This window comes from Adelges cooleyi, unplaced genomic scaffold (genome assembly GCF_023614345.1).
Source record: "Adelges cooleyi isolate 19-005CV unplaced genomic scaffold, UGA_ACOO_1.1 ACOO_flye_CR_arks_rails_tigmint_CR_PRNA_108, whole genome shotgun sequence".
In the NCBI taxonomy this organism is placed as follows: domain Eukaryota; kingdom Metazoa; phylum Arthropoda; class Insecta; order Hemiptera; family Adelgidae; genus Adelges; species Adelges cooleyi.
Genome location: NW_026095761.1, coordinates 2,604,880 through 2,618,066, shown reverse-complemented (window position 1 = coordinate 2,618,066; position 13,187 = coordinate 2,604,880). Strand labels below are relative to the sequence as shown.

Here is a 13,187-nt window from a genome sequence, read left to right as displayed (position 1 = left end):
CAGAGTTATATTTTTTTGAAAACGTTTATTACAGGAATTAATCTAAATTCATAACGTTGTTTAACTTTAATAACACCAAAGTATACATAAACGTTTTTTTCTGGATAACAATATTTGTATATTGTGCTTCCTAAATGTATAGGTTAGTCCATGCGAGCGGCTATATTTAAAAACCGTGACGTGTATGTGTTGTGTAATAATAGCTTCTAATTTATGTTTTATAATATAAATTATCATCTAACAGCTTTCACGAGAACATGAATATTTAATTCTAGGATAGTTTCCAATAGCGTGTGAATTTATTTTTACCTTACCGTTGTGGTATTATTTTATTGGTAGGTGCATAGTGTATTAAATTCATAGAAGTAATGAATAGTTTTGTGTTTAAAAGTACTAAAAATAACAAAAATTGTTAATAACTGTAAATATGTTTCTGGACGGAATAATACTTAATACTTGAAAAATAAATCAGCTTTGCTATTAATTAATTTCCAACATACCATGTGATTGGAAATCAAATAGGTAATAAACAGGTAAAAAAGTAGTATTTTATAGTCGGCTATGCAACAGTACAAAAAAGTGTGTTTAAGAATTTTTATTTAATTTTCTATAAACGAATAATGTTGTTGCACGTCTATCGACTTGTCACTTATTATTTGCATTATACTCATACGAGTTTATATATTGAGTAACACATTTGTATGATTAAGAAAATTTGTTTAATAAATAAACAGTTCATCCGTTTTAGTTTTAAAGGCGTAACATTATCGTAGGCCAATCGTCTTTTTGTAATAATAATAATACATTGTTAGCTTATTAAACAATTTGCTGACTCATAACTGTCATTCAGATTGCATTTCCATAGTCGCAATGATCTATTTACATCCTCAGATCAACTGCAAACTCATTTAGGACTCGTGATTGTCTTGTAGGTACTTTGAGAGTAAAAGTAATGACATAAAGTATACTTATAACAACAGTATGAGTTCACCGCGCTGAACTACTGTTGTAAACGCATTAAAATGATGAAGCTTCAAATTAGACACATTATTGTGCAACGGTCCGTCTACTAAATTGTATTTGGCATTCACCAATAGAGTTTAAGTAGAGAAAAAGTGAAACAAGTAAGCACCAGAACTAATGGGGGGGGGGGAGAGGTACAGCTTCTTTATAGGACTATTTGCACGTTTAGATACAGCGGTCGTAACTCCTTAAAAAAAAAAAACTTTTTCCTTGTTTTTGTATCAAATAACTATTATACGATACAATGTAGATGGGAAACGTTTATACCTTAATATAATAATTTGTAAGTATTATTCATATGTATACATAATGTAAGCTGCATAACATTTTTTTGTAAAATGTTAAACTGATCACAAGCTTAACTTAATTTTTTAGAAAACAATTGCAATTATTTCGTTTTTTTTTTTTTACTTTTTTGTCTGTCATTTATAATATTATGAAATTTCCAAACATTTATTATATTCTTCTTGGTTGTTAAATTATGTTAAGTTTAATTGAAATAAAATAAATAATAATATTTCATAAATTATTACTTCATTATTAATAATAGTAAATTAACATTTTTTTATTTTATTTAGTGATAATATAACAAGTGATTCGTCTATCCTTTATTACAATCAAACATGTACAAAATAATATTATATCAAGTCAAGGTGTTACCGTGCTAAATTATATTTTTACTTTTATCCTAATTAGGTCTTTTATTTTGTTATTATTAACATAATCATAACGTACATTTTTAGTTTCTAAATTAACTAATCTAGATTATAACTTAATCCTTTTACTATTTAACATTAATTTTTTGAATAACACAAATTTCAAATCATGTAAAACTTTTTCCTTTAATTTACTTAAGTTTAATTAAATACATAGTTAGTAAATTTTAATATTTTACAAATTTGAATTAATTAATAATTTGACAAATTGTTTACTTAATTAATATTTTTTTCCCTTCAACCTAAATTAAAAAAATAATGTACATAAGCCATTAAGTTGCCCAGTTTTTATACACTTTGTATATTAAATATATACAATATTTAAAGTACAATGATCTAGAATTTATACGAATTCAATTGGTTTATAACTATTATGATTATGTTATAACTAGTGTTGTCAATACAAAAAAAACTAATTGAGCTAATATGGTAAAAAAAACTTTTTTTGGGATATCATAATAATATAAAAACAGAAAAATATATAATATTAAGTAGTAACATAAAACTCAAATCTAAAATACAATATTAAATATGCTGTTATACATATACTATATTGTACGATCAACGGATGTCTTTTAAATTATAATACATAATTAAAGTTTCTTCTATTATTTACTTATATTTTATGTTGTATAATAAACGTAACAAGTTAAACAATTTATCACTTCTTAAATCCAAAGATTGAGAATTGAAATCTTTGTTATGGCATTCAACCCGAATAAGTATTAAATAGGTAAACATAACGATTTAAGAATAAAAAAAAATAAGTATTTTGATATAATTAAAAAGTAAAAATATAGTTAACTTAAAAATTAACTAATTAATTTTGATAAATTATAACTTGTTGAATTTCTAATACAAATACAACTTAACGTTATGTGTAACTTATTGTACATAAAAAAATAAAAAATCGAATCTTGAAATCAGTAAAAGAAACCTGTATATATTGTGAGTACGTTATGTCAGTAGATTGTAAGATATTAGTTTAAATTTTCATTAGTTTACAGAAATAAGTAAAATTGCAATTTCTGTTTTTTTTTTTAATATAATTTGTACAAAGGGTGCATATTCTAGACAGCTCATTACAGTACTTTACTTACAATTATAAAGATAGTTAATATAATATCACATAAGGCTTACAAATAAAACAGTAATATCGCGTTAAGTCTGACGAACGAAGGTTTAAAGAATATTTCTTCATTTGGACATGTGTTAGTATAAATAATAATTGTTTAATCACCATTGCCAATAAAAGTATTATAATATTAGACAATTTATGTTTACAGAGGGCAAAGGCATTAATGACAAAAGCATTTAAGTCCTTATTTTTTTTAAACTATTAGTTGCATTATTTTTAAGTAAAAGTTTTAACGGCAACATCTTAAATATTAGACTTTATATGACGTATTTGATTAGGAATATATTATTCTTGTAAATAATTATAAAGGTATGTAAAATGTATATAGTCGTTATTATAATATTTTGAGTTATTGAATTTCAAAAAAATATATTTGTATACTATTATTTAAACGTTTGTTCCATAATTTTTACAGTCACTTTAAGACTTTTTAAGAAACGTAAACAATTGTAATATTTTTTCTTTGATTACTTTAACGATTTTTTTTATAAGTCTGTCTTATAAGTTGGCGAATGAAATTTGTTGTCAATAATTGCTGTTAAATCAGAAATGATGGTCTTTTAACCAGTATTTTTTTATCATATCCGAAGCTTTTTCCGCTATCATAATGGTCGGGGCGTTGGTATTGCCCCGGACAATCGTGGGCATGATAGACGCATCGACCACCCTCAAGCCAGCCACCCCGTAAACCCTAAGTTGAGGGTCAACAACGGCTTCTTCGTCGTGCTCAGGTCCCATTTTGCACGTACCCACCGGATGGTAAATAGTAGTTGTGTATTCCATTATGACACACGCCCAATAGTCATCGCTGCCGAACTTGTATTTCTTGCAGCTTTTGGCCGGATGGTCTACCAGAACAGCACCGGCCTTACGCATGGCGTGTGTCTTCGCTATATTTGCCCCGACTTTCATTCCTAGACAGAAAAAAAACCAACAAACAATATTAAGCCCTTTGTAGTTCTGTCGAGGACAGAGAGCCGTTCTCGCCGTACAAAAGGACAAAACTAAAAAAAAAAAAATTAATAAAAAGTGATAGAAAATTATCTTTTAAAACCGGTCGCAGACACTTGATTTCCTTTAAGTTATCAACAGATATTAACACTAGGGGTGGGATTGGATATCTGGATTTAATGAGTTATGTGGACTACCCCAATTTATTTGATCATGTAGATTAGCAGAATTTTTGGATTTAACTAGTTTTTTTTTTTTTTAATATTAGACTTCTGTTACAAAATGATCACATACCTCTAGGATTATTACTTATTATTAAAAGTAATTTAAAAAGATGATTTCTTGTAAAAACTCAACTCTGCAAATCGGAGAATCTCCCAGGAACTCACCAAACTGTCATAAAAAATATACTATAAGGTATAACTATTAATGTAAATTAAAACCACTTGGCTGCTTATAACAAGTTAAAAAAACCTCCATACCCCGTTAAATAGGGAGATGTTGTTAAAAAAGGATTTGTTGGAAATTGGCTACCAAATTTGAAAATGGTTTAAATTACTTATGATAATAATTGTCAATTAAATGCTCAATTTAACAAAACAACAAAGACTTTTGACACTTCTCTACATTGTGTTAACAGCTAGTTTGTAACACAATTAAACTGACACACGGGTTAGCTTCTTATGAACACTAGAAAATGTATTCAACGTTATTAAAATCGAATTAAACTCCATATTAACGTTTTAAGGTCCGCAATAAAGCGTACCTAATGCATTTATACGCAATTAAACTGAGTAGCAAATAAAATATTTTGTAATGTCAAAAATGCTAATCTTACACAATCGTTTTGGCTAATGGACGAATATTAATCGTTTCACTGGAAATTCTCGTCCGTGTGTAAATTTAATAACAATAACAACAACAATGAGTTATATCTCATGCAAAAACGAAATCATACCTTCGACGAGCACTTGAAGATCATTTCCTTTTGTGAAAAATCTCGGATATATCAGAGGTTGACCCCAAACCGGATGAGTATTATTCAGCAACAAGTATCCTCTGCTCTTTGGTTTCAACAGAATCGGTCTGACATTAATGGCTTCATAATAGGAAACCGGAGACATCCCCATTGCCGTCGCGTTGGCAGGATCAAGAATCCAGTCTTTCGCATTTCCGTTGTCGAACGCATAATTTATATCTGGTAGATCCAAAGAGTGTTCATATCTGTCGAAAAACATTGGTAAATCACTTTTAAATCCACCGTGCAATTATTGTGATTAAATCATAATTAATGTTTAGGAATTTATCGAGTAACGAGACTAATAGTGTATGTCTAATGCACCAGATAAGGATGAACATTAATGGAAAATACCTTTCCAGCAAATGACACTAGAATTTTTGGAATTTAGCATGCATAGCCAGCAAAAGAGAATTCGTATTGTATGGTTGACGTTGAATTAGAAGATTTTGTAGTGATTTTATTAAAAAAAAAATCTGCTTAACAATACACAGTGAAATAGTTGCTTTCTAATTATAAATTACGACGTGGTCTTTAAACTAGGCACTCTGCTTACACGATTTGTAAAATGAAATAGTGATATTAAAACAAAAAAAAAACACTACTCATAGTTGCGGACATTATTTGGATAAATATAATTGTTTTTTAATTTATAAAAAACGGGTCGTTCTAAACTTTTATTCTTAGTTCGGATAATTTTTGCACGACAGTCAATAATAATTATTAGCGAATACAAATTTAAAGATTTCATAAAACGTTTCACTGTGTATTGAAAACATACGGCATGTACGTTAAGTTGCGTACACAAACGCCTTAAGTCTACAACGGTATTGACAAAACGTACTTGGTTTGAATGAAAGCACCGCACTGCAACGGGCCGGTGGCGGCCAAAGGACCTTTCCTCTTGTGTTTATACAAAAGGGCGTCTTTTTTTTTCTCTTTCAACGGCTTGTCGGTGGCGGTCTTCTTCACTCTGATGACCACGCCGTCGGCCGTGACGTGGTCTTGTAGGTTCCTACCGACCGGCAAGTCCTTCACCACTTTAATGTTCATTTCCTTCAAATGGCGTTTGGGTCCGACACCGGACAGCATTAGTATCTTCGGCGAGTTCAACGAGCCGGCGCTCAGGATCACTTCTTTTCTCACGTAAGCCTTGCGCATCTTCTTCTTGAACAGATACTCCACTCCCACCGCGTGCTTGTTGTCGACGATCACCCTTGTGACGTGTGCGTCGGTCAGAACCGTTAGGTTTTTCCGTTTTTTCCTTATGGGCCGTATGAACGCTGTGTTTGTGCTCATCCGCTGACCGTGTCTGGCCGTGGACTGCAGATGAGTGACTCCAATTTGGGAATGGCCGTTCACGTCCACGTATGGCAAGCCGAATTCTTTCCAAGCCTATACAAACCCGTGTCGATAAAATAAAAACCAACTCTTTCTGAACTCCACGTCGAAGTGAAAATAACGTAATTTTATATTACAACCTTAATGGATGACAAATAAAATTGATTAACTTATAGTTGCCCAACGAGCATTGAAAAAGCGGATATAAAAGTACTAGTCGCTTGTCGCACGATCTTGTGGCGCTCTCTATCTTTAATCGAGGGCAGGAGTAAACTTTCTTATCTAAATCAATGAATTGTGGAAAAAATAAAAAATTTAAATGTCTCCTTGGTCAACTTTCGTCAAAATATTGCTTAACCTTTGCTCCTTAATAAAAAGTCACAATGATTTCTGTTTTCCGTGAAATGTTTTCAATGGCTTACAACTTTTTTACTAATACATTTTTCAATAACTTATAACATTGCGTTAGTGACGTGACATAATTCCAAACTATCCAAAAAAAAAAATCAAATTTCTGGTTTTAAAATTTAATTTTTGGTATTGAAATGCAAATTTATTACAAAAATATGTATTCTACAGCATAGTCTACATAAATTCAAAAAATATTTTTTCTATAATTCGGATTTGCTTTTAGTTGTGTGAGTATACCTACTTGTATTAAAGCGACGGCGGTCGCGTCCACGTAGGGAAACCATTCGACGGTCAGATACCCTCCTTTGCCGTGATAATGAGGATTCTTCTTGTAAACCTCTGGATCTTCGTTGTCCTCTGACTTCTTAAAGTAATAAAGTGCCTCGCCGTATCCCCATCCTACCGAAACCATAGCAAAACAACTGTTGTAACAATAATTCACTGTCTTGACTGGAAAGTACTATTACTAGTTACCATAGTTTCCCATTTCTTCCCATTCGTTATAGTCTTCCATGTTACCTCGTGTGTAAATCATATAGTTTATCGTACTAGAACCACCCATGACTTTACCTCTAGCCCAATTGCACGCACCACCCGGTCTGGAACGGCACGTGTGCTTGTCGGGTTGGGTCGTATAGTTCCAATCGATTCTGCTATTCAACTGCAAAGGAGCCAGACCGGGTACCGAAGAAAATTCTGGTTCTTCGATGCCGGCTTCCAATAGCAATACCTAATAATGGAACAAAAAAAATATTTAAAACATATGAGCAAACGCCCTAATTAAAAAAATATAATACCACACCTTTCTTTCGTGCCGAACGGTTTGTAAATAAAACGATTTAAGCGCAATAGTAAAATGAAATAGAACTATAGTCCATCAATGAATATATTATGATGGTGATTTCTATGTAGAGCCGAGCAAGTGTAATAATATGATGTGCGGTTGTGTCGACTTGTTAGAAGAAGTACTTCGGAGAGGAAAAATTAAAAAAAAAATCACACTTTTCTAAATACCTACTTTGAATCGGGAAATTTAAAACCCTCGTGGTTTAAAAGTTTAAAGTATTTTTTACCAATAAAACTATATCGATGAGATGCACTTGTGTTTTAATATTTTTTCAAAGCAGTTTTCGCATTCCAAAGTCACTTATTGTTCAAGCTGTACTGCAGTATGAAATTTACTATTGATCTATTCATGTTTTTACAAATCATGAACATCCCATGCATAACGTCTATAATACTTTAAACGATTAAGTATAGATCCAAACAAGAAATTAAGTGTCCTGTACGACGAAAGTTGTTTAAAGATCTTCGGTATGATGTTTTTATTAAGTAAATCTCTTAAAAGAATACCGATCGGCCGCGATTTTCTTCTTCGAAAACATTCAGTTACTTACTACGTTTCGTCATGAGTATTCATGCCAATAAATATAATATTATATTAAAGTTACTTGTTTACTCGTATAATGTCTGTATATATATATATATATATATATATATATTATATTATTTAAGAACGTATCGATTCACAAATGTGCACAAATTACTATAGATGTAAATAAACATATTATCTATGTGTGTGCTACAACTTACAAGGCGTGTAAATTACCATAACTATATAGGCGGCGTCAAGGAAATTAACAGCGTGGTGCGTTTTTTAACAAAAATAAAGAATAACAAGCCTATTTCCGCAGTTTTACTTAATACAATGTGTATCACTGATCGTTGTGCTCAAAGTCGTGCATCATTCGAATAAAACGTTATCTAAATAATCATCTAGATAACACATTATTCAAGTAAAAGTTATTCGAATAATTCCAAACATATTATTGAAATAGTGTGTGTAAGTGTTTTATTTAAATTATTTTTTAAAACATAATTTGGTATAAATATAATATATACTTCATTAAGAAAATGTATATGAAAACTGTATCCTAAAGTGGTCTATAAAAAGTCGATTCTGAAATTTAAACCTTTCTCTTGTTTGAAAATAACCCAAAAAAATAACCAAAATACATTTATTTTTCGTTAAATTTTCTAGCAGAAATTTTGACAGGTGTGAACTTTTATGTACTGGCGTACGTGTTCAGCAGACTCTAAGCTTTAAAACCATCAAAATTTCCACTTAAACTAACGAGTAGGAAAAAAAGTATGCATCGATTTGTGCACAAGTGTCGAGATCCTATGTTAAATCCCATTTAAACTTCAGCCCTTGTGGGGGGGCACGGGTTGAATTTAAAGTTTTTCAAATTTACGGTTTTTTGATCTAATTTGTTTATTGTATTTTAGAACCACTCTTCTGTACATACAGGAAAACAATAACGAGGCATTCGAATAATTTGTGAAAAAATTGTCGGAATAACGTTTTATTCGAAAAAGAATTTGCACAACTCTGGTTGTGCTCAAGCGGTGGTGGCGGCGGTGGTTCTAAATAAAAAAAAATCTTACGTTTTTTTTTTTTTTTACAGTGTATGTGTGTACGGTTGTATTTAAATAGTCAATAGCTGGTAATTGAACCGGCGCATACCTGGCACGCAGTAATAATTATCAAGTATACGCGTTTACCAAACTGTGAAAACGGTGCGCATTTTCCCATCGAACAAACTAGATTCGCCATACCTTCCAGTGTTTGACTTCTGTCAGCCTGTTGGCCAGGACGCAACCCGCCGACCCGGCGCCGACCACGACGAAATCGTACTCCTCCGGCTCTCCGGCAGCAGCTCTTTTCCGTCGCCTTTTATTCTGGAAAACCGACATAATTGATTCATCGAACACGTGTTCATAACCGGCCAGAAAGTGTTCGGGCTCCGGTGCCGAATAATATTCGGACCGCTGCTGTGGTAGTGGTAGTACATGTTTCGCTGGAGACTTGGTGGCCGGTCCGTCCACGGTGTAGCCGAACAGGTGCATGAGAAACCGCAGGAACACAAAGTTTTCCGTATGGCAGGCCTGCAGCGGCTTCTTCATTTGCACGCACATGCCCGTCACATCCTTGGGCGTGAACGGCGTCGAGTAGTGTTTAGTCATGTTGTCCGTTCGCCAGCGATCCCGTATCAGATTGAATTCCGCACTTCTAGCTGTTCCGGAGAAGCTAAAAGTATAAAAAAAAAACATCTAAGATTCCCCCCTTCTGAACGATATTATCTTAAATTAAAATGTTTACATAACTGTGGCACTGGACGCTAATCTGTGTTGATCAAATGTAAACTCAAATACCCGAAAATTCTGTCATTTTCTGATTCAGAAATTCGGATTTCCGGATTTAAAAATCCGGGTTGGTGTAACAACAACACTATTATATAACATCTTTAAATGTCGATTTTATATTTTATTGTTATTAATGCAAGGCAGTTGTGATCTGTGATCAGGACTTGACCCAAATGAACAGAAACCCTGCCAACATCCCAGGATTCATAAACCTAAGCATTACCGTTTAAAATGCAATTACCTTTGACCAGTTGAAAATATGTCACTTAAAACCAGAGTTTGATATTAATCCGATAAACGTTTCAAAAATAAATTCACCACTCAAAAATGTACTGTTATTTCATTATTTATCCATCCGTTTAATCACGACTAAATCAACTATTTTTCAATTATAATTAAATTATCCAAATATCTACGATACATTTTTGGCTTTTATAAATTAGTAGCTACAAATAATTATTTGGATACTAAAAACGTATTTATTTATTGCATAAATGTATTAAAATGAGCTCTATTGAATATAATACATATTTAATTTTGCAATACATTTTTCTATAAAATAATTATTTTTTAACTAAAAAAGTTTTGATAAAAATCTTTATTATATTATGTTATAAAAATCAGATATTGGTATTTCAAGGTTAGGTTAGGGTGTAGGTCTTAAATAATAAGTAAAACAATTAAAGTTAAAATAAAATACTTTGTTATTTATACGCCTTTAAATTAAAGTTATTTTTTTTTACTTATGATTACATTTATTTATAACTCAAGTTGAATCTTCAATCTTGAATACATATATTCGTAAAAAAAGATTGAATAAATCGAGATCTTAAGGCTGAAATTTTGAAGATTTTACGTTTTTTATAAATAAAAATATAAGTGATTTATAAGATTTAAAATAAAATACTAAACATGTATTGGCAAATTCAATTTCTATGGTACATTTTTGGTTTTTTTTAACGTACCTATTGTGTTTAGTACTTATTTTATTTTTAAACAGAGCACTGTAATGTGTAGTTTTGTAACAGAAAATATCAGAGAAAAGTTTTTCGGTTGAATAAGTGTTTTCCTATGTCCAATTCGATCACGCTCTCCCTATACAAATAAGCGTTAGCAGATTGAGTAATGATAATTTTTTCGTGAAAGCTGAAAATACAACAACTAACTCGAATTTCGCTGCAGAGTTTTATAAGTTTTTATATTTTTAACAGTGCGTGTACTGTGTACAGAGTATTGAAGCAACCAAAAATAAGTTTAAACGTTATATTATTATATTAGACAATTTCGCATATGATTTTGTAAAATGTGAACGTTTCAGTTTGACTATTTCCATAATACCTAAATAAATTTTTGTAATATCATCACTGTAAAACAAATTTAATTTTTTGAGTTTTAAAAATATTATTTTATTCCTTCAAATTTTAAATTCACACTTAATTAGGTAAAACTATAAAACATTTTTGACTTATTTCATCAAACATAGAAACTAAACAGCTCTCAAACACAAATCGATTAGAATAAATTGTATCATTTACAACTTCAGCGCATATATTAAAATTATTCCTGGGAATTTACATTTTATTTTACTACATTAAGATCCGTCTTGATGAACTAATGGAAATAAAAATGGAACAATTAGTCAATTATACTAAAGTTTTTGAAAATAATTAACACCTTCTTCCCTTGGACACACTACTTGGTTAGTTGAACCTGAGCAACCAAATTTCAACTATTACTTTATTCTTAATAGAACATTTTATCATACAGCGCCAAAACGTTTAACAAAATGCTTGATTTAAGTCATGAAAATACTTCTAAGTTTGATTAATTTTCATGCTATTTCTCAGTAAGTACAGTTGAATTCTTGTAAGTACTTGTATATAATTTGTTTAATAAGAAATGTTTCAAATGTGATTGATAATAACATAAACCATTATTAATGGATATTTCTATTTGTTCTGCTTAAAACATATTTTTTTAATTTTTTTTAAACTAAATTAAATTAACAAAAATAACTGAAAAACATTTATTTATTCAAACTTCAAGTAAGAGTGTAAGTTAAATTCAATTTATTTAAAAAACATTTTATTTCTCAAACAAGTTCTTTAATTTTGGTAATTTTTAGTTGAACTTAACTTTTTAAATTAAATGTAATTAAGTAATTGAAAATAGTTTTTTTAAACGTTTCACATTGTAAATGTAAGTTATAACTGGTGTTATTAAATTTATAATTTTAATAATTTTTTTTTTTTTATTAACAAATCTGCAAAGTCTATGCCAAACGTTAAAACTAATATAAGATAGTTAATTTTATAAAAATAAAATAAATACCTGGTCTATTAATAACGTTTTTATATCCTCCATCGTCTTATGTCGAAATCACTGTGGTCTTTGATAATTATAAAATACAATATCACACTTGTATAAAATAAATACTATTTTTATCAACATATAACCAACGACCGTTCGGTAAATACACAAAAACGATCAATGTTGGACGACAAACACAACATGAGATAAAACGTTCCACATGATCTATTCGATTAGCAATTGGTTGGCAATTGAACATTTTAGTGTTACTGAGCCAAGCGTGATATCGCTGTACTTCCCTCCAGCAGCGAAAAAACGCGCAACTGGCCTGACGTCTGGAAATTGGCTTGTATCATAACCTAGTTACTAGTTTTGGTATTAAACAAAATTTTAAAAAAAGGTTTTCTTTATTATTTAATTTCTCAGCAAAGATGATCATCGTGCCTAAGTTGTTCTGTAAATATTATTCTAATTCTGTTGTCGTTTCACAAATTTGGTGTACTGTAAACCGAAAAAAAAAAATTAAATAAATAAACTGAAAAACGCACAAACTCAAACAAATAAGATCTCTCTAATTGTTAAGTCCTACCAAGTCTTCAACTAAAAGGTCTCAAAATTATGGCTAAGAAAACACAATAAACAAAACAACTTTTTATTAGTGAAAAAATGACATTTTTCATTTTTACCCCTTCCTCAAACTACTAAATAGACAAAAATTTTGTTTTATAAAATTAATATTTAAAGAAATTGGTCCAGTATTACAAAATTTGTAGTGTTTACTGACTAACAAATAGAATCACACGTCATCAGCGCCGCATCGAAGCTACAATTGAACAAATTTAACGGTTCATTAAAATGCAACAGACCAAACGAGGACTATTAAATGCAGTTAAAGGAACTACTACAACTAATAATAATAATAATAATAATAATTTGTAATGATTCGTTAAACACTTAATGATGATCGTTCATGCAACACGGCAAAAGTATTCTAAAACCTAAAACGTTAGTATTATTCAATAGAAAGTGACATTAATTATTCAAAGGCGTTTAGTGTATTCGTTTTTGGTGT

The 13,187-nt window shown here is 30.5% G+C and overlaps 1 protein-coding gene across 2 annotated transcripts; it reads right to left on the bottom strand.

Moving 5' to 3' along the window:
• Window positions 1-3,404: 3,404 nt before the first annotated feature.
• LOC126847523 (glucose dehydrogenase [FAD, quinone]-like) lies at window positions 3,405-12,330 on the bottom strand. 2 transcript variants are annotated; one of them, XM_050587831.1, is made up of 8 exons: window positions 12,137-12,330; window positions 9,452-9,689; window positions 9,218-9,340; window positions 7,073-7,328; window positions 6,840-6,997; window positions 5,691-6,241; window positions 4,787-5,052; window positions 3,405-3,791 (listed from the first exon to the last, which is right to left on the bottom strand). In XM_050587831.1, the coding sequence occupies exons 2-8, from the start codon at window positions 9,623-9,625 to the stop codon at window positions 3,421-3,423; spliced, it is 1,899 nt and encodes a 632-aa protein (XP_050443788.1). In that variant the 5' UTR covers window positions 9,626-9,689; window positions 12,137-12,330; the 3' UTR covers window positions 3,405-3,420. The 2 variants fall into 2 exon arrangements, with proteins under 2 accessions (XP_050443788.1, XP_050443787.1); XM_050587830.1 differs by having other exon boundaries at window positions 9,218-9,689.
• Window positions 12,331-13,187: the final 857 nt, after the last annotated feature.

Bases quoted from the DNA above. Each gene is read 5' to 3' on its own strand.
- LOC126847523 (XM_050587830.1), bottom strand. From the start codon at position 9,625: ATGACTAAACACTACTCGACGCCGTTCACGCCCAAGGATGTGACGGGC. The intron at 6,998-7,072 runs GTAACTAGTAAT...TGGTTTCGGTAG, and splicing joins GGAAGAAATGGGAAACTATG to GATGGGGATACGGCGAGGCA. The intron at 5,053-5,690 runs GTACGTTTTGTC...GTTTTTCGACAG, and splicing joins GGTGCTTTCATTCAAACCAA to ATATGAACACTCTTTGGATC.